This window comes from Dendrobates tinctorius, unplaced genomic scaffold (assembly GCF_039654945.1).
Source record: "Dendrobates tinctorius isolate UK_male_01 unplaced genomic scaffold, ASM3965494v1 ptg000196l, whole genome shotgun sequence".
Lineage (NCBI taxonomy): Eukaryota > Metazoa > Chordata > Amphibia > Anura > Dendrobatidae > Dendrobates > Dendrobates tinctorius.
The window spans coordinates 29,735,833-29,758,260 of record NW_027361863.1 but is presented as its reverse complement, the minus strand read 5'-3'; the positions used below and the strand labels follow the sequence as shown (position 1 = coordinate 29,758,260).

The following is a 22,428-nucleotide window of genomic DNA, read 5'->3' as shown; positions in this document are numbered from 1 at the left end:
ATATATATCATATCAGTGACCTTCTCACTAGCTCAGGAGAAAGTGTCAACGAGGACAAGGCAGCTGATACCACTGTCTCATGGTGATTATATTGTAAGAACAGACTGGTTGCCTTTAAAAGCGGACTGGGGCTTAAAATTATTGTCTCCTGTTATTTATGGCTCATTCCAAAGAAAACCCTGCAGTCATCATTCCTTTGCATCAACAAGGCTTTACAGGCAGGGACATTGCTGCTTGTAAGATTGCCCCTTAAACAAGAATTTCAAGTGTTATTTTCTCTGAAGAAGTCCCCTTCTGACTGTTTGGAACATATGTATGAATGATTGTCCGGAGAAGAGGAGGTGAGTCCTGTCTCTGCTAATAGTAAATCCCCTCAGACCACTTGTGTGTGGGCTCACTCACAATTTACCCTAAGAATAAAGAATGTGATATAAACATCCTCCAAGAGCAACTTCTCCCATCATCCAGGAGCAACGTGATGATGGACAATGTGTTTTCAGCACAATGGGAACTATGTCACAAGGCAAACGTTACAACCAAGATGGTTGGTGAACAAAATACTGAAATTTTGGGTACACAGGCAGGAAACTCCCCAGATCTTAGCCCCATTGAGGAACCTGAGGTTAATTCCCAAAAATCACCAAACAAAACCCAAAAATTGTGATAAACTCCGAGCTCTGATGAGACCAGAAGCGGCAGCCATCAGTCAGAATCTGCTCAAAATCGGATAGCCAGCTGTGGGGGGTGAACGGCAGGAGTCTGGAAAATAAGGGGCAGCGCTGGGAATATTTAGGCTGTGTGCCCACGATGCGATTTTTAAGGGTTTTTGCTGCGATTTTCGGCGCGAAAACGTTTAAAAATCGTGTACAGAACGCACCCCATGCATTCCTATGGCATTCCACACATGCTGTGCTAATGCTGCGCTTTTTTCCGTGGCGGAAACGCATCGTGGAAAAAATTGCAGCATGATCATTCTTTTGTGCGAAATCGCAAAGAATTGCCGCGATTCCGCACCCATAGGAATGCATGAGAATCGCTTACTTCCCGCATGAGGCTATGCCCACCATGTGGAAAGTTTAGCATCTCATGTGCGGATGGTATCCACGGTGTGGAGGAGAGGAGACTGTCCTCCAGGCCCTGGGTACCATACCCCTGTAAAAAAAATAATAAAATAAATAAAAAATAAAAAAATAAAAAAAAAAAAAAATATCGGGGTATATTTACCTTCCGACGTCCCGCGCTGCATTCCCGGGCCTCAGCGTTCCCAGTAATGCCTTGCGGCAAGGTCCTGTGATGACGTGGTCTTGCGAGATCGCTATAGTAACGCGAGACCAACGTCATCACAGGTCTCGCAAGGCATCGCTGGGAACGCTGAGGCCCGGGAATGCAGCGCGGGACGTCGGAAGGTAAATATACCCCGATTTTTTATTTTTTTATCATTTTTAACATTTTATCTTTTACTACTGATGCTGCATAGGTGGCCTCAATAGTAAAAAGCTGGTCACACTTGTCAAACACTAAGTTTGACGAGTGTGACCAACCTGTCAATCACTTTCCAAGCGATGCTTCAAATCGCTTGGAAAGTGCTTGAGAAAATCGCGGCAAAATCGCAGTGAAATCGCGAGGAAAAAAACGCGCGATTTCTGGGAAGGAGTCCGGTTTTCACTGTGCGTTTTAAAACGCTACGTGGGCACATAGCCTAAAGAGTCACAAAAACTTCATAGATTTGACAGTAACTTCAGTAACAGTAGAAACATCCAACTAAAAGATCAAAATGTCGGTCTCAAAACTTTTGGCCACAATTGTACACACTAAAGTTTACATGTGCCAGCTGTAGCCTAAGGCATCGGTATTACACCCCACCCCACCGCTGATTGTCAGCTGTGGTGGAAGAGGTTTTCCCATAAAACTCAGATAAGCCACAAATGTTTCACCAGTCTCTGATTCCCAGAAGATATGAGCAAAATATTAAGATTTGAGAGTCCTCAGTGATTGATACCTTATTATTATACATTTATATAGCGCCATTTATTCCATGGCGCTTTACAGGGAAAAGGGGAAATATAGACAAGTACAATAAACATGTGCAAGACAAGGGACGCACAAGTACAGAAGGAGAGAGGACCCTGCCCGCGAGGGCTCACAGTCTACAGGGATGGGTGAGGATACACTAGGAGAGGGTAGAGCTGGTTGTGCGGTGATTCAGTAGACCGAGGATCACTGCAGACTGTAGGCTTGTCAGAACAGGTGGGCCTTCAGGTTCTTCTTGAAGGTTTCCGTTGTTGGCGAGAGTCTCATGTGTTGCGGCAGAGCGTTCCAGAGTATAGGCGAAGCACGGGAGAAGTCTTGTATGCGGTTGTGGGAAGAAGAGATGAGGGGGGAGTAGAGAAGGAGATCCTGGGAGAATCGAAGGTTGCATGCGGGTAGGTACCAGGAGACCATGTCACAGATGTATAGAGGAGACAGGTTGTGGATGGCTTTGTATGTTATGGTTAGGGTTTTGAATTGGAGCCTCTGAGCAATAGGAAGCCAGTGAAGGGCATGGCATAGGGGGAGGCTGGGAAATAGCAGGGAGACAGGTGGATTAGTCGGGCAGCAGAGTGTAGGATTGACTGGAGTGGTGCCACAGTGCTGGAGGGGAGGCCAGAGAGTAGGAGGTTGCAGTAGTCGAGGCGAGAGAGGATAAGGGCGTGCACTAGTGTTTTTGTGGTTTCATGGTTGAGGAATGCGCGGATTCGGGAAATATTTTTGAGTTTGAAGCGGCACGAGGAGGCAAGGGCTTGGATATGTGGTTTGAAAGAGAGGGCAGAGTCGAGGATCACCCCAAGGCACCGAGCATGCGGGACTGGGGAAAGAGAGCAGCCATTGACATTGATAGATAGGTCTGGTGGAGGGGTACAGTGAGATGGGGAAAGATGCTGAATTCTGTTTTGTCCATGTTCAGTTTGAGAAAGCGAGCAGAGAAAAAGGCTGAGATAGCAGACAGACATTGTGGGATTTCAGTCAGTAAGGAGGTGAGGTCAGGTCCAGATAGGTAGATCTGCGTGTCATCGGCGTAGAGGTGGTACTGTAAGCCGTGGGATTCTATGAGCTGTCCCAGGCCGAAGGTGTAGATGGAGAAGAGTAGGGGTCCGAGGACTGAGCCTTGAGGAACACCGACAGACGGGGCGAGGTGAGGAGGTGGTGTGTGAGAGGGAGACACTAAATGTTCGGTCTGTTAGGTATGATGAAATCCAGGATAGGGCCAAGTCTGTGATGCCAAGAGATGAGAGAATCTGTAGCAGGAGGGAATGGTCCACGGTGTCGAAGGCAGAAGACAGGTCCAGGAGGAGGACAGTAGTGTCGCTTGCTCTTGGCGCTTAGTAGGTCGTTAGTGACTTTAGTTAGGGCAGTTTCAGTTGAGTGATGTGGTCGGAAGCTAGACTATAACCGGTCAAAGAGGGAACAGGAGGAGAGGTGGGAGGACAGTTCAAGATATACATGCTGTTCCAGTAGTTTTGAGGCGTAAGGGAGAAGAGATATCAGGCGATAGTTAGACACAGAGGATGGGAGGGTTTTTGAGGATGGGTGTGATTGAGGCATGTTTGAAGGATGAGGGAAAGACACCATTTGAAAGTGAAAGGTTGAAGAGGTGTGTTAGAGTTGGGATGAAGACTGTGGCAAAGATAGGGATGAGGTGGAATGGGAGCGGGTCAAGCGCACAAATGGTGAGGTGTGATCTTGACAGGAGGGTGGAGAGCTGATCTATCATGGTGGAGAAGCTGGATTTGGGAGAACAGGGCTGAGCGGCTAAGAGGGGCATTGGGGGCTGCGGTCAAAGCTTTCTCTGATCGTATCAATCTTCTGCTTAAAGAAGGAGGCAAAGTCTTCAGCAGAAATGGCTAAGTAATAAGATGGTAACAAATTGCAGCTTTGGAGACTACTCAGGTCTCTCCATCAGGCATAGAATTAGAAAAATGTTAACACAAGATTTTGTGTATCTACTGGCTTACACGGTACAAATATTTATATCTTTCCTGCATCAAGTGAATATAAGCAATAACTCATAAATGGGAGATAAGGAGACACCCTAATCTAAACATGGAGGGGCTTCAACAACCAAGCCCACAGAGGCATTGTTAAACCTTCCCCAGCATCATGTCTTACAAACACAAGTACAAGAGAACGTACACTTCACAGGGGCCGGCAGCATTGTAGGACACTTTGCTTTGTTACCCTATGGCCAAATCCAAGAAGCACCCCCTCCTAGGCACATTTGTGTGGTCGCAATCAGTTGCTACAGCATCTTGCGAGGCCCCCTCTAATATATTCAAGACGTCCTTCATGCCATGTGGGCAGGGGGTCGGGCATTTGAGAGACCCGTCCTTGGGATCAGTGGACTTCCCTGCAGTCAGACCCCCATCTATCAAAGCCGTCATCCATTGTGTGGAGAAGTACTGACTTTTAAAGTTGGAAATAACCCTTAAATAAAAATGTGGTATCCTCATAATCATAGTGACCCGCAGAAAAAAAAAAAAAAAAAATATTATTTTCGCCGCACAGTCAATGTCATGAAAGTGAATTCTGAGCAATAGGGAAATTGTATACTCGGCGCCTCATGATGTCACATGAGGACTAGTTATATGCGTCCCGGGCCTAAGTAAACTAAAGAAGCGTTCGGATTGCCGGCTGCAGAAGAGAAGACTATAGAATGGTCGGAGGCAGTATGAATCTTTTTGCACAATTTTTGTCCTGAGTGTTTGCAAATTTACGTCATTGGTGGAATTTTTATAGACTAATACCTCTTTATTCCTAATGATGACCCCCACATTACTGTCGTTGTGTTGTCCACAATCTACACTCGGCAATGAGTTTATCGCAGTTGAACACAAGTTACAGATACGGGGACGACTCATAATCAGCCGTGTGGACAAGCTGCAGGTTTCCCAGCGTACACTCCAAGGAACATAGATTAGAGAAATCATAACGTTACACAATGTTACATGTCAAGAACAAACTGCGGGAGTTGTGCAATCAGACAAGACTTGTCAGTTGTAAACCGCACATCAGAGGAGGAGGAGAACTGCCAGGTATGAAGGAGACAGATAAGGAGCTGCAAAACCAGCAGGGACTGGAAAAGCAGCCACAGAAAGAGCGGTGAGGAACCGGTGTAAAAGCCAAAGTGAATAATCAAAGCAAGTGTAGAAAAAACAACACCCCTGCATGAACAAACACAGCTCCGACACATCCACCGCGCACACCCATAGTCCCGCACAAAGACACACATACACTCAGTGTGCACAGACACAGCTACACACCGTACCCCTGAACACACAAAGCATGCACAGACACAGGTACACACAGTACCCCTGAACACACATTCAGCGGGCACACACACACCGTACCCCTGAATACAAACACAGCACACACACACAGCGTGCACAGACACAGGTACACACTGTACCCCTAAACTCAAACTCCATACCGCTGAACACAAAAAGCGTACCTCTGAACACATACAATCAGTGTAAAAAGACACAGATACATACCTTACCCCTGAACACACTTTCAGCGTGCACAGGTACACACCTTACCCCTGAACACACATTCAGCATGCACAGGTACACCCCTTACCCCTGAACACACATTCAGCATGCACAGGTACACCCCTTACCCCTGAAAACACATTCAGCATGCACAGGTACACCCCTTACCCCTGAACACACATTCAGCATGCACAGGTACACACTTTACCCCTGAACACACACGTGGCGTGCACAGGTACACACCTTACCCCTGAACACACATGTGGCATGCACAGGTACACACCGTGCCCCTGAACACACATTCAGCATGCACAGGTACACCCCTTACCCCTGAACACACATTCAGCATGCACAGGTACACCCCTTACCCCTGAAAACACATTCAGCGTGCACAGGTACACCCCTTACCCCTGAACACACATTCAGCATGCACAGGTACACACCTTACCCCTGAACACACATGTGGCGTGCACAGGTACACACCTTACCCCTGAACACACATGTGGCATGCACAGGTACACACCGTGCCCCTGAACACACGTGGCATGCACAGGTACACACCATGCCTCTGAACACACATTCAGCGTGCACAGGTACACACCTTACCCCTGAACACACATTCAGCATGCACAGGTACACACCTTACCCCTGAACACACATGTGGCGTGCACAGGTACACACCTTACCCCTGAACACACATGTGGCATGCACAGGTACACACCATGCCCCTGAACACACATTCAGCGTGCACAGGTACACACCTTACCCCTGAACACACATTCAGCATGCACAGGTGCACACCTTACCCCTGAACACACATTCAGCGTGCACAGGTACACACATTCAGCATGCACAGGTACACACCTTACCCCTGAACACACATTCAGCATGCACAGGTGCACACCTTACCCCTGAACACACATGTGGCGTGCACAGGTACACACCTTACCCCTGAACACACATGTGGCGTGCACAGGTACACACCTTACCCCTGAACACACATGTGGCATGCACAGGTACACACCGTGCCCCTGAACACACATTCAGCGTGCACAGGTATACACATTCAGCATGCACAGGTACACACCTTACCCCTGAACACACATTCAGCGTGCACAGGTATACACATTCAGCATGCACAGGTACATACCTTACCCCTGAACACACATTCAGCATGCACAGGTACACCCCTTACCCCTGAACACACATTCAGCGTGCACAGGTACACACCTTACCCCTGAACACACATGTGGCATGCACAGGTACACACCTTACCCCTGAACACACATGTGGCATGGACAGGTACACACCGTGCCCCTGAACACACATTCAGCATGCACAGGTACACACCGTGCCCCTGAACACACATTCAGCGTGCACAGGTATACACATTCAGCATGCACAGGTACACCCCTTACCCCTGAACACACATTCAGCATGCACAGGTACACACTTTACCCCTGAACACACATTCAGCGTGCACAGGTACACACCTTACCCCTGAACACACATGTGGCATGCACAGGTACACACCTTACCCCTGAACACACATGTGGCATGGACAGGTACACACCGTGCCCCTGAACACACGTACAACTCTTGGCAATTTGAGATAGAAATATTTGTGTACTAAATCTTAGGAATAAACAAATGATTTGGCCATAATGACCATCTACAAACCATCTGTGATCACTGGTCACATTCTGCTCCGTCCGCATTGACGTCATGGTTATTTTCTTAATGAACCCAATATAACTGGCATATGTTCAACATGGATCTGTCATTTATTCTGAAAAAAATCTTAGGCTATGTGTTATGGAAATATATATGTATTTCATATAGATCTCACTTGCCGGCTATAGGCTATATACCTATGTACTCTTATATACTCTTATATGCACACAGATACATATTTACAGTTTGAACTCTATAACTAGTTGGTGGAAATGACCTCCCGCCCCCCCATGAGAGAGTCTGGGGAGCTGATGTGATCTCATGATAGCATTGTCTTGTGACATTTGTCCCAGACACACAGAAGAGGAAGTTTAGGCCAGATGGTCCAAGCCGATACTGGAGTCTTGCTGACATTGGAATACAAGGGGCAGTATATCATCTGATTCTTAAGTCACCTTAGGTCGGACGCCCATATATGTTCATGTATTTAAACTGACCAATTAGATAAGAAGTTCAGCCTTTATGTTAATGAGTAACCACTCCTTTGTACGAACTGATAAAAAACCATGAATGTGAATAAACTGGCAGAGTTCTGCTGGAATGAGTTGTTGCTAACCAAGTGTAGCTTCCTCTTTTCCTTTGAGCGCTCAATAGGACTCTGTCTAATTAGGACAGGCCACAGCACGCACAAGGGTATATCTACCCAATCAGTCAAAAAATCCACAACAATGTGCCCACGTTAGTGTTTTTAAACGCTCAGGAAACGGGTCTCATCAGAAAACGCGCGTTTTTTGCCGCATGTCTTTTGGACTATAGGAAATAGCCAAAAACGCGGACCTAAGCGGAAATTAATGAATATGCTGCATTTTTTTACTGCTAAGTGTTTCCTTAGCGGTAAAAAACGCATCCATTGGCACAAAAAGGCCAAAATGCATTAAAATGAATGGGATGCTTCTTTCAAGCATTTTTGATGCGGTTTGACCCAGAAAAACGCATCAATTGACCCCGAAAAACGCATCAAAAACGCTTAAAAAAAAACAACGTGGGCACACAGCCTCAAAGTCAAGTCACTGTTGTAAACAGAACATTCGTCGGAGTTTGCTGAAACCCTTTTTGCTGTGGCCAATTTTCATTTTTGCGCTCTTAATGTGACCTCCTCTTCCCATAACTTTGCCAGTGTTGACGTCGGAGAGCTCAATTTTTTTCAGGACAAGTTGAAGTATTCTATCACACCATTCACTATCCCATATTATGTACTAGCAAAAAATTTCTATGTGGGGTAAATAATGAAAAAAAAAAAAAAAAAAAAAGTACTTTAGCCACTGTATATTGGGTTTTGTTTTTACGACTTTATTTATTGTGTTGTAAAAATGACTTGTAAACCCGTCTCTCCGGGTCAGTACAATAACAGCGATACCAGGACGTGGGCGATAAGCATCTGTCGTGCTTGGACTTAGCTCCTGAGTCCACTCCACACACACCCGACAGAAGACGCCTCATTGCCAGCTTGAGTGGTCGTCACATGACCGTTCATATGCAATCTGCAAACTTACAGACCATTGAGAAAAGCTAGTCAACGCTTGATCGCAACTATGCAAAGTGAATACTTGAGGCCACATGATGACAACTCGCGCTGGGAATAGAGACGAATCCAGACTGTGCACATTGCCAGCTGTCAGGATTTGGGAATCTGCAGTTTCATAAGTTCCCTGCAGAAATGTATGTACAGCCTGGAAAACTCTTTTTAAAAAAAGAGATTGTCACGAATATTAATATGAACCGGTTTTTGTTTTTTTCATTTGTGTGTTTGTTTTATTTAGTTTTGATTGTTGCTAAAAACAAAATTAAAATGCAAATATATATTGATATTTTTCACAATGAAAAAAATGATCTGAAAATCTTCTTTTCAGTTGTTTTTTTTTTTTTAAACTCTGAAGGCTTCCTGTTAATAAAACAGTAAACTCAGCAATACTTACCCCTTGCTGATGTTGATATAGCTGCAGTGAAGAAGTCAAATCAATATCACATGACTGCTGCAGCCAATCACTCGACTCAATGCTGATGCCAATGTAGATAGCAACAGACTGAGCTCAGTGACTGGCTGCAGCGTTCACATGACGCCGGTATGACTGCTGCGATGCAGCTATACCAACAAATACCGGAGAAAGCAGCGAAGAGCAGGGAGAGTACTGCTGTCCTTAGGGTTAGGGTGCAGGAAGCCTTGGGAGAAAATGAAAGACATAACTTGCATAAAAGAGGAGAGCAGTTCGTTTTCTAGTCCTGGGAAATCTAGTTATCCGTTTACATCCAATTATCACAATTAATGTACATAACATTCAGTTCAAATCTGTCACACATCTAACAATGCATTGTGTTATGCGTTTCAATGTATTGCCAATTCTGTGATCTCAAGAGTCATAGCTACAAGCAGCGCTGCGTATAAATCCAATTTATGGTCCTATGAACAGGCAACATATAGGCAGTCCCAATCTCGTTTTTGCTTTCACCAAGATTGGGACTCGGCGACTGTATTCAGGCACATGATAGATTACATCCCGTGCAATAAACTGCCCTTTATTACTTTACCTGGACTTAATGAGCCAACAAAGTCATCATACACAATGATAAATGAAGCTTTCTGTGAGATTTCTGCTGGGAAACACTTACCTACTAGATTAGCATTTATTTCACTTTGGTGCTCTACTTCCATCGTTACTTCCACAAGGATCGATCACCCTGGACAATCAAATAAACAAATAAATGATTGAGATAAAGTAACAGAATACAAAACATAGATGTGAATGGATGCAAGTAGTCAATCAATAAATGTATACATAAATCAGTGACAGGCTATGGTTATATACAGCGATATATTCCAGCCCCCTTCATCAGATTGTATCACGGTTGTCATAGAGATACCACCATCCAATCTGTATCTAAGCTGTACATCACCTGCCCTGGAAGCCGTCATAAGAGGAAACCTCCAGCAACATGCTTTGTCAAATGTCCTTTTAGGCTGTTTGAATTATAGAAGGTCTAGAAATTTAGTAGTAATTCTTCTTCGTTTTTGCAAGGAAATTAACAAATTTTTATTTTTTTTTTTTCAGGGGGGGGGGGCGCTATTGAAAAAAAAAAGCAGCATGACGCAGGGGCAGAGAACCTGATTCCAGTAATGTGTCACTAGTGATAAAATCACAGTTTTACTAGCAGATTATCAAAACTACAGCAAGCAGCCCAGTAAGTGACACATTGCCGGAATCAGGGTCTCTACTCCTAGATTATGCTGGTCTTAAATTAGGTGGCAAAAACCTGGTGGCAGATTCCTTTTCAATTTTGCAGTGACTGTGAGGGACACGTATATAATGGAAACCTCCTCCCCAAAACTAAAACCGAACCCCTCATCATATTAAAAACTGCTTTCTAATAATAATAATAAATTTTATTTCTATAGCGCCGACATATTCCGCAGCACTTTACATTTCAGAGGGGACTTGAACAGACAATAGACATTACAGCATAACACTAATCACATAGATCATAACAGATAACAAGAGGAATGAGGGCCCTGCTCGCAAGCTTACAGTCTATGAGGGAAGAGGTAGACACGAAAGGTGGGTGGTAACAATTGCCCTGATTGTATGGACCAGCCATAATGTTAAGTGTGTGACAGTACAGACACAGAGGGCTAATGGATGCATAAAGCATGTGGGAACATGATGCGGGGAACCTGGTTATGGTAAAAAACTTTTGGCTGTGCCACACAGGGATAGATTAGGTTAATGTATTGAGGCGGTAGGCCAGTCTGAATAAATGAGCTTTCAGGGCACGCTTAAAATTGTGGTAGTTTGTTAACCCTTCAGGTGCTTTTCATGAATTAACGCTAAGTGGAACATCAGAAATGCTAAATTATATGTTTACCACTAAAATGTTGCTAATATCTGAGCAGGCCCCTATGGAGGTCAGACTATGGACATTACTTGACCATGGATAGCCATGGCAAACATGAGGACCATTCTATCACAATCTCAGAGAGACCATCACGCTTTGTTAACCATCTACATGCCATTGTCACTATTGGCACCATCGTCTATAGGTCTAAGGGCATGTGCCCAAAATAAATAATTGCTGTGGGTTTGTCGCTGCGTATTTATGCCAGCTGTGACAGCATAGTGGATGAGATTTCCAGAAAGCCCATGTCCACTATGTGTCCACAGACGCCCACGGATCACCCGCGGAGACTGACAAGCGGCGCGTCTTTCCACGACAGAGCATGTCTCATGTGGGGACAAGAAATGACATCACTAGAATGTACTGGATGAGGTAAATCCTCAAGGCTCGGTGAATACATGCGGATTTACCCGCATTCAATAGAAGGCAGCACTGTGGACGCAGCGAACATGAACTGCATCCAAAGCGCTGCTAGTTCTGGATTGTGGGCACCCGGCCTAAGTGTCCATAATCAGTGTCAAAACCAATCATGGCTGATGCAGCAGGTTGTCTGCTATAGTGTACAGCTGACAACTGCTGCATATTCACCCATTGGGGGAGGCTATTGTCTTAGATCTGAGGTCAGTAAAAGGCGTATTGGTGGTCATTAAGGGGTTAAAATAGCAGCAGTCTTGTAGTAATCTGATGCGTCAGCGCTGAGAAATTCAGCTTTTAAGTTATACAAAAATAAGCCTAAAAGTGCATTGGGGGCGTGGTGATATATTCACAGTGCACTGACACGCCCACAATGCACTCCCAGGCTACTTTATGTGTAAATTCAACGCTTGTGCTCTAAAACCTGGCACGTTAGATTACCACAATACAGGCACCTAGTTTTATTGTTGTGGCAGGAGCCTTGCCTCTGGTTTTAGTAGTAAAATTGTCCTGACCGTTTCCATTTCAGATCACATTTGCACCCTGCTGTACTCAGATTTATTCTCCCTTAAAGAAGTCTAATTTGTGTCTCCTGGATCGCTCTGGCACCTTGAACACCTTTCTTCGGTCACCAGAAAGGCATTACTTTTTCACTCCTTTTCACCTGCACCAGACGACATCTTTCCAGGCGTGAATCATCTTTCAGTCTTCTATTTTCAGATCTTTTCTGTTACAACCTGTCAAACTGAAATATTGCATCACCCTGTTCTTTGTTATCCCGCAATCCTCTGCTGCTTGTACAGCAAATCTCCGAGCTTGTATTATTATTCAGCATTTATCGACTATTTATTGGCTTAGATCTGCGGCTGGTCCAGTCTATATGTGAAGCATTACCACCCCCGACATTACTAAACACATGTTCTGTGCATCATAAAGGGCGGTGTGTATAGGGGACCCCAAGTGTCACCCAAGAGCCCCCATAACCTGTAGTCCTTCTTATATAACACACCTCATTCTCTGCATCAACAGTGTCAGGACGTCTGTTTAACCAATCTGTGAAAACTCAGATTCAGGCAAATATCCAGGAAAGCAGCGGAGAGTGAACTAATGAAGGATCTGGCAGTCTTGTGTCACAGTGCTCATCTCTGTTTTATGGCGGGATTAGAGTCCTGGAGCCCATGAGATATACAGTCCATACTGTCAACAGGGAATTATCGTTTAAGACCCCGTTAAGCCAGTTTTTGACATTATTATGTCTTGCTGGCTGCACCACATACATGAAATAAGCAGAGTCTTACTACATAAATAAATGTGTCGATCACGAGCTGCTCCTCTGGCTTCTATGTAAGAACAGCACCGTTCTGTGTATTAGGAAGCATACTCTTGTTTTGAGGAGCGATGCTGCACGCGCTGTCTGGCAACTGCACAGGTTTACGGCAGACAGCAGCTCGGGTACATTTTCTAGATTCAGCAGTTCCTAAGTATCTAACGCCAAGTAGCGAAGCGGCAATCAGCGTTCCCAGAATCTTGAAGGCAAAGATACCAAAAAAACATCGGCATAAATGCCCCGCAGACATTACATGTGGGCTGCAGCTCCACTCATTGTCTATGGGGTTGACTGAAACAGATGAGCGCTGAATCTTCCCATTTTGGTCAGTCCTATAGACTTTTAAGGAGCGGCATTGCGCTTACTCAGTTGTTGCTCATCCACTTTGATGCCATGTTGGAATTGACCCTCTCTCCTCCTGACTGAAGGGGCTACTAGTCAATGTTGGACCCTCAGTGATCAAACAATTGTGACTGTGACCCGCGCTACCTGCTGCTGCTGGAGAGTTTAGTCTTGCAGAAGCGCTGGCACAGAACTTGCTGTTAGCGAGTGGCAGCTTTTTTACCGGGCGCACGCTTATACGTGCTGATCCGTGCACGGACGGTGTACTACTAGAGGACATTGTTTTCTCTTGGCTCAGCAAGTATGAAAAACATGGCAGAGGCCTGAAAACACGTGGCAGATTTCCAGAGAGTGATCCAGCAAACGAGTCAGGATATTGACGTGTAGAGGGACAGTCACAACAGAGGCCTCCGCTGTCACTGAGAGAGTCATAGACTTCACAGGAGGGAGCAACACGAGGACGAGACACAGATTGTCACATAATACAAGTAACGCTGCGCACACATCAAGGTGCAGCATGTAGGCGACTATGTGCATAATCGCCTGTCAAAACGCACTGCAGCAAAAAAATAAAAATTGTACCAAGACTGCATGTTATTCACCAAGATAATTTACTGATCAGTGGAACCCCCACCAAAACTGAATGGAGCTGAAGTGAACACCTCCCTGCAATCATTCCCTATGCAGGAGATAGAGGCGCGCTCTTCAACAGTTCTATAGACAATGAATGGAGAGGAGAGTCGCAGGCTTAACCCCTGCTCCATTCAAATGAGGGGGTCTAGAAAGCTTCTTGGGACTAGAGTTTTTGCAGTGAAACTTACATTAATAGGTTATTCTTTATCCTAAAGATAGGCGAAAATTTGCAACATTTTTAATATATTAATAAGTACACAGGTGATTCAAATCTCAAAATTTATAGACATGAGACTATAGTAGGCTAGGTTCACACTGTGCTTGTTATCAATGACGGTGTACACATCAGACAGATGTCACGGACCAGATGAATAGAAGCCCATTGTAAAATAAATGCATGCTGCACTTTACTAATTTCTTTTCGCAGTAACCTTTATTTCCTATATAGTTAGCGACATGCAGGTGCCTTTTACCTTCGTCAGATGAATTAGGGCCTTTGGGAATGTGGAGGTATACACCAGAAGCTGGTATTCACAGACGCAGAGATAAGTACTTCATTGTGCATTATAGATGAAGACTTCACAGAAAGCATATAAAACGTCTGCGTGCAATACTGGACAACGCGACCCATAGATCTAAATTTCCCCCACCTTCACACTTACAATGCAAAATCGTCTTTCACCGTCATTCATCTGCTGCAGTTTCGGCTCGTGCTATTGCTCTACTGAACAACCCCCAGAGTATTAGAGACTCACGCTATATGCCAAGGAGCACATCCATGCTCAACTGATTGGGGGGGACAGAGATCACATGGTACTCCCCATCATTTTTTCCCCCAGTGCCATGAAGTCTGTCTCACAAGTTCCAGTAGGTTCACTCTCGCCCCCGTGTGTATGTTCAGTATTGCCCCTTAACGGTTTTGCAGCCAGCTTACATGACACGCACATCGTTATCTGCTCTTCTAATCCCTCATTAACATAAATGCATCACTCCATTCATAATTCATCTTTTTTTTTTTTTAAACCAGTTATTTTTATTTAGGTTTCAAAAGATTTCAAACAATAAACAGTGGATATCAATATACATGTAACAATTCACATATCTTGTAGTAATACAATCAAAGCCATCCCCCCCTCCCCCAATACTCCTTATGCCGGGTATACTTGAGAGTCTTAGCAATCATATCACCGCCATCCAGGCGGACCATATTTTTTCGAAAGTGCTTTCACCATGCCTTCGCCTGTAAATGCTTTCCTCTAAATGCATTACCGTACGTGTCTGAGCAATAAATTCCCTCCTAGCGGGGGGTTCCGAATCCTTCCATTTCCGTGCTATTAGTTTGCGTGCCACATACAGCAACCTCGCTATTGCCACCTTGTAATGTTCTGAGACAGGTATCCCATCCACCTCCCCCAAAACACACAGCACTGGATTCCTGTCGAGCGTACATGCATAAGCTCTCTCAATTTTGTTGATAACGACCAGCCAGTATGCCACCAGCCGCGGACACGACCATAGCATGTGTAACAGTCCGGCCTAGTCTGTGCCACATCTAGGGCAGCTAGAGTCTCCCCTCAAGCCTGCCTTGAATAGGACCAGCGGTGTTTTGTATGGTTCTATGTATTACATATAATTGGGAGAGCCGTGCCTGCTCGCTTAGAGAGATCTTCGGGACATATTCAAGAATAGCCTCCCATTGTTCTGTTGTGAGGGTACCCACCTCCCTTTCCCATTTACTCTTTGCAGTGAGGTGATTGTCCCCCAGATAGGAGTGTAGTAGATCATGATATATGCTCGATATAACTCCCCTCGTCCCTCCCTTCATACACACAAAGTCTAGTACAATGTCGCCCTGAACCGTCATGGCTCCCAATCTACACAGTGCCCTCCAAGCATGTCGAAGCATATAGTATTGAAACCCCCATACCGAAGGCAAATCAAATTCCTCTCTCAATGTCTCAAAGGTCTTCAGGTCCGTTCCACTCTGCAGCTGGCACACATATCTCACTCCTTTCGCCTTCCAATTGCCCATGTGACGCAGCTTATTAAGTTCCGGCAGATGCTCATTGTCCCACACCGGTGAGTACCTAGTCAGCTCATCCACCCCTCTGATCCTTTTAATGGTGTCCCATACCTTCTGAATCATGCCTATGGTAGGATATGGTGCTCCCAGTTTCTTAAAGGTACCATCCTCTAGACCCTGTATAAATGGGCGTCTCCCCGTCACATGTACCAGCACCCGGTGAGCTGCTCCTCCACAATCGAGCTCTCTCCATCCCCTGACATGCTGGCCCTGTACTGCCAAGAAATAGACCCATGGATTTGGTGCGGCCAGTCCTCCCTCTTCCTTTCCTTTTTGCAGAGTTCCAAATTTAATCCGTGCCTGCTTCTTGCCCCATATCAAGGATCTGAAGACAGAATCAATGCCCCGAAACCATCATAATTCATCTTTCTAGCACGTGCTAATCCCTGATACCTGCCTGTGGCTGCTAATACCAGAGGCTCAAAAAGTGAATTTATTTCAGTTCTTCAATACAAACAGTGAATCTCCTCTATTCTATAGAGTCATTACACACAGAGTGATCTATGTCACAGGTTTATTTCTGCTAATGTTGATGATTATGGCTTACAGCCAATGGAAACCCAAAAGTCATTATCTCAGGAAATTAGAATACTTTATAACACCAGCTTGAAAAATGATTGTAAAATCCGAAATGTTGTCCTACTGAAATGTATGATCAGTAAATGCACTCAGTACTTGGTCTGGGCTCCTTTTGCATCAGTTACTGCATCAATGCGGCGTGGCATGGAGGCAATCAGCCTGTGGCACTGCTGAGGGGTTATGGAAGCCCAGGTTGCTTTGATAGCAGCCTTCAGCTCTTCTGCATTGTGGGGTCTGGTGTCTCTCATCTTCCTCCTGACAATACTCCATAGATTCTCTATGGGGTTAAGGTCAGGCGAGTTTGCTGCCAATCAAGCACAGTGATAGTGTGTGTACACCAGGTATTGGTACTTTTGGCAGTGTGGACAGGGGCCAAGCCCTGCTGGAGAATGACATTTCATCTCCAAAAAGCTTGTCGGCAGAGGGAGGCATGAAGAGATCTAAAATGTCCTGGTAGATGGCCGCACTGATTTTGGTCTGGATAAAACACAATGGACCTACACCAGGAGATGACATGGCTCCCCAAACCATCACGGATTGTGGAAACTTGCGACACCAGACCTAGCAGCCTTCAGCTGGTCTGCATTGTTATAAAAGCAACCTGGGCTTCCATAACCCCTCAGCAGTGCCACAGGCTGATCGCCTCCATGCCACACCGCATTGATGCAGAAACTGATGCAAAAGGAGCTCCGACCAAGTATTGAGTGCATTTATAGAACATACATTTCAGTAGGCCAACATTTTGGATTTTAAAATCATTTTTTCAAGTTGGTGTTAAGTATTCTAATTTACTGAGATAATGAATTTCGGGTTTTCTTTGGCTGTAAGCCATAATCATCAACAATAAGTTATAAACAGAAATAAACACGTGAAATAGATCACTGTCTGTAATGACTCTATAGAATATGAGCTTCACATTTTGTATCGAAGTAATGAAATAAATTAACTTTCTGATGATATTCTAATTTTGTGAGATGCACCTGTAGCTGGACACAAAACTAGTCCTATGCCACCCCTGTCCGGCTTTTTTCAGTACTGCCACAGGTGATTCACCGGTCTCCGGTCTCTCCCACAGTTAGATACCTGTCAATCACCTAGAGCAGTGCTGAGAAAAGCCTGTCAGATCATTAAAGTATATTTTTTTGAAAAATGCTGGAGTGTTGCAGAGAAAAAACATACCCGGCTGCAATTGTATTACCAGGCTCTGAGTCACGCTACCTTGGTTTGGGAAGCATGAATCAGGCGACAGGTTCCCTTTAACTTCTACAGATATAGAATGGGATGTCAGAAGAGCTCCTGTAGGTGTAATGTGGAGGGGGCACATACTTTTCTCCATACAGGATATAAGAATCTGGTACAAGAGGGCTTGTAGTTGTATTGTTAGATACCAGTTCCCTACTGGTGTCTCTCCATCCTGTGGTTATACAGAGCTGCAGAGAATGAGATATCCTGGAAGCGTGCCTTCCGAGTACCCGCTGGTCACACCTCACCATACAGATTGTATATAGTGTATATCCCGCTTCTTTCTAGCTGTCAGACTACAACCCCTAGCATCACCTAACAGCACGTGTATACTGGGAGTTGTAGTATCTGAAGCCACATGTGGCAGACGATCTATAGCCATACAGGTAAAAAAAAAAAAAAAAATCATATCAGACTCGGCGGTCGACTGACAACGTCAAACATTTCCTAGTACAAAATAGGAACAATCCCAAAACGCAGTGGGGATTTCACTAAATCTGTGCACGGCGGACAATGGCGCACAGCCGCAAATGCGGAAACATGGAGGGGATCAAAAGCCAAAGACGCCATCAGAATACTGATGTAACAGCTTCTAAACAGGATTTACTAACCAGATTATACTGCGTGGCATGCTGGTAGCTGTAGTTCGACAAGCGCTATAACAAAATAAATTAAAAAAAAAAAACACTAAACCTGCATTATCACCTTCCCGTTCTCAATGTTCTGGTAGTTCTATCTGGTGCAGCTGTGCGGAGCCGGCTCAGTGGTGGTTACACAGCCATAATTTGCCTCTAACAGTATGGATAAGAATGAACTACAATCACGGCTGCTTAACCCTTTAAAAGCCACTGTCAATTTCTAACAGTGACATTTAAGGCACAATCCTGCACAGGTGTCCGTCCATTGGCTCCCTATGAAGAGATGGAGGGGTGACAATGTCTTACCATGGCTTCCGGTAGCCTGCTCAATGCCCCCATCTTGGTCTTCCAGAGGCTCAGAAACAGGCCGAGCTTCATAGGAATGTAGGATTCTAGTTATACTCAGCAACAGTGTGATCCTAGAATGTATAAGTCAGTGAACCATCACAGGTTCAAATCCCCCTAAGGGAGTACAATATAGTAAAAAGTAATAAATATATAATTCTTTTTTATATTATATGTTTTTATTTATTAATTATATATACAGTCATATGTTAAAGTTTGGGCACCCCTATTAATGTTAACCTTTTTTCTTTATAACAATTTGGTTTTTTGCAACAGCTATTTCAGTTTCATATATCTAATAACTGATGGACTCAGTTATATTTCTGGATTCAAATGAGGTTTTATTGTACTAACAGAAAATGTGCAAACTGCATTTAAACAAAATTTGACCGATGCAAAAGTATGGGCACCCTTATCATTTTCTTGATTTGAACACTCCTACTTTTTACTGACTTCCTGAAGCACTAAATTGGTTTTGTAACCTCATTGAGCTTTGAACTTAATAGCCAGGTGTATCAAATCATGAGAAAAGGTATTTAAGGTGGCCACTTGCAAGTAGTTCTCCTATTTGATTCTCCTGTGAAGAGTGGCATCATGGGCTCCTCAAAACAACTCTCAAATGATCTGAAAACAAAGATTATTCAACATAGCTTTTCAGGGGAAGGATACAAAAAGTTGTCTCAGAGATTTAACCTGTCAGTTTCCACTGTGAGGAACATAGTAAAGAAATGGAAGAACACAGGTACAGTTCTTGTTAAGCCCAGAAGTGGCAGGCCAAGAAAAATATCAGAAAGGCAGAGAAGAAGAATGGTGAGAACAGTCAAGGACAATCCACAGACCACCTCCAAAGACCTGCAGCATCATCTTGCTGCAGATGGTGTCACTGTGCATCGGTCAACAATACAGCGCACTTTGCACAAGGAGAAGCTGTATGGGAGAGTGATGAGAAAGAAGACGTTTATGCAAGCACGCCACAACCAGAGTCGCCTGAGGTATGCAAAAGCACATTTGGACAAGCCAGTTACATTTTGGAAGAAGGTCCTGTGGACTGATGAAACAAAGATTGAGTTGTTTGGTCATACAAAAAGGCGTTATGCATGGAGGCTAAAAAACAGCATTCCAAGAAAAACACTTGCTACCCACAGTAAAATTTGGTGGAGGTTCCATCATGCTTTGGGGCTGTGTGGCCAATGCCGGCACCGGGAATCTTGTTAAAGTTGAGGGTCGCATGGATTCAACTCAATATCAGCAGATTCTTGTCAATAATGTGCAAGAATCAGTGAGAGTTGAAGTTACGCAGGGGATGGATATTTCAGCAAGACAATGATCCAAAACACCGCTCCAAATCTACTCAGGCATTCATGCAGAGGAACATTTACAATGTTCTGGAATGGCCATCCCAGTCCCCAGACCTGAATATCATTGAACATCTGTGGGATGATTTGAAGCAGGCTGTCCATGCTCAGCGACCATCAAACTTAACTGAACTGGAATTGTTTTGTAAGCAGGAATGGTCACAAATACCTTCATCCAGGATCTCATTAATAGCTACAGGAAGCGACTAGAGGCTGTTATTTTTGCAAAAGGAGGATCTACGAAATATTAATGTCACTTTTATGTTGAGGTGCCCATACATTTGCACCGGTCAAATTTTGTTTAAATGCAGATTGCACATTTTCTGTTAGTACAATAAACCTCATTTGAATCCAGAAATATAACTGAGTCCATCAGTTATTAGATATATGAAACTGAAATAGCTGTTGCAAAAACCAAAATTGTTATAAAGAAAAAAGGTTAACATAAATAGGGGTGCCCAAACTTTAACATATGACTGAATATATATATATACAGTGGGGCAAAAAAGTATTTAGTCAGTCAGCAATAGTGCAAGTTCCACCACTTAAAAAGATGAGAGGCGTCTGTAATTTACATCATAGGTAGACCTCAACTATGGGAGACAAACTGAGAAAAAAAAATCCAGAAAATCACATTGTCTGTTTTTTTTCATTTTATTTGCATATTATGGTGGAAAATAAGTATTTGGTCAGAAACAAGCAATCAAGATTTCTGGCTCTCACAGACCTGTAACTTCTTCTTTAAGAGTCTCCTCTTTCCTCCACTCATTACCTGTAGTAATGGCACCTGTTTAAACTTGTTATCAGTATAAAAAGACACCTGTGCATACCCTCAAACAGTCTGACTCCAAACTCCACTATGGTGAAGACCAAAGAGCTGTCAAAGGACACCAGAAACAAAATTGTAGCCCTGCACCAGGCTGGGAAGACTGAATCTGCAATAGCCAACCAGCTTGGAGTGAAGAAATCAACTGTGGGAGCAATAATTAGAAAATGGAAGACATACAAGACCACTGATAATCTCCCTCGATCTGGTGCTCCACGCAAAATCCCACCCCGTGGGGTCAGAATGATCACAAGAACGGTGAGCAAAAATCCCAGAACCACGCGGGGGGACCTAGTGAATGAACTGCAGAGAGCTGGGACCAATGTAACAAGGCCTACCATAAGTAACACACTACGCCACCATGGACTCAGATCCTGCAGTGCCAGACGTGTCCCACTGCTTAAGCCTGTACATGTCCGGGCCCGTCTGAAGTTTGCTAGAGAGCATTTGGATGATCCAGAGGAGTTTTGGGAGAATGTCCTATGGTCTGATGAAACCAAACTGGAACTGTTTGGTAGAAACACAACTTGTCGTGTTTGGAGGAAAAAGAATACTGAGTTGCATCCATCAAACACCATACCTACTGTAAAGCATGGTGGTGGAAACATCATGCTTTGGGGCTGTTTCTCTGCAAAGGGGCCAGGACGACTGATCCGGGTACATGAAAGAATGAATGGGGCCATGTATCGTGAGATTTTGAGTGCAAACCTCCTTCCATCAGCAAGGGCATTGATGATGAAACGTGGCTGGGTCTTTCAACATGACAATGATCCAAAGCACACCGCCAGGGCAACGAAGGAGTGGCTTCGTAAGAAGCATTTCAAGGTCCTGGAGTGGCCTAGCCAGTCTCCAGATCTCAACCCTATAGAAAACCTTTGGAGGGAGTTGAAAGTCCGTGTTGCCAAGCGAAAAGCCAAAAACATCACTGCTCTAGAGGAGATCTGCATGGAGGAATGGGCCAACATACCAACAACAGTGTGTGGCAACCTTGTGAAGACTTACAGAAAATGTTTGACCTCTGTCATTGCCAACAAAGGATATATCACAAAGTATTGAGATGAAATTTTGTTTCTGACCAAATACTTATTTTCCACCATAATATGCAAATAAAATGAAAAAAAAACAGACAATGTGATTTTCTGGATTTTTTTTTCTCAGTTTGTCTCCCATAGTTGAGGTCTACCTATGATGTAAATTACAGACGCCTCTCATCTTTTTAAGTGGTGGAACTTGCACTATTGCTGACTGACTAAATACTTTTTTGCCCCACTGTATATGACCTTCTTTACTTTGGCTTGATCATATGCATCTGGTCCACTCTTAATTATCTGACCAAGAGGAGCACAGACCACTCCTCTCAGCTTCACACCTGAATGCACTTTGTAGCACATATATTGCATAGCACAAGTCTGCCAAGACTTTAGTCTGCAGTGTGATTCCTATAAGTGTGTATCCTAGAAGTGTGAGATGATATGAAAATATGAATTAATCCAGAAT

General features: G+C 44.3%; 1 protein-coding gene across 1 annotated transcript in view; it reads right to left on the bottom strand.

Moving 5' to 3' along the window:
• The window catches only part of PDCD4 (programmed cell death 4), a 72,759-nt gene that overhangs the window by 38,800 nt on the left and 11,531 nt on the right, over positions 1 to 22,428 (bottom strand). The window contains exon 2 of the mRNA XM_073553102.1: positions 9,867 to 9,935. Within this exon, the coding sequence (XP_073409203.1) occupies positions 9,867 to 9,909 (43 nt within the window). The 5' untranslated portion in view covers positions 9,910 to 9,935. The remainder of the gene's footprint in view (positions 1 to 9,866; positions 9,936 to 22,428) is intronic.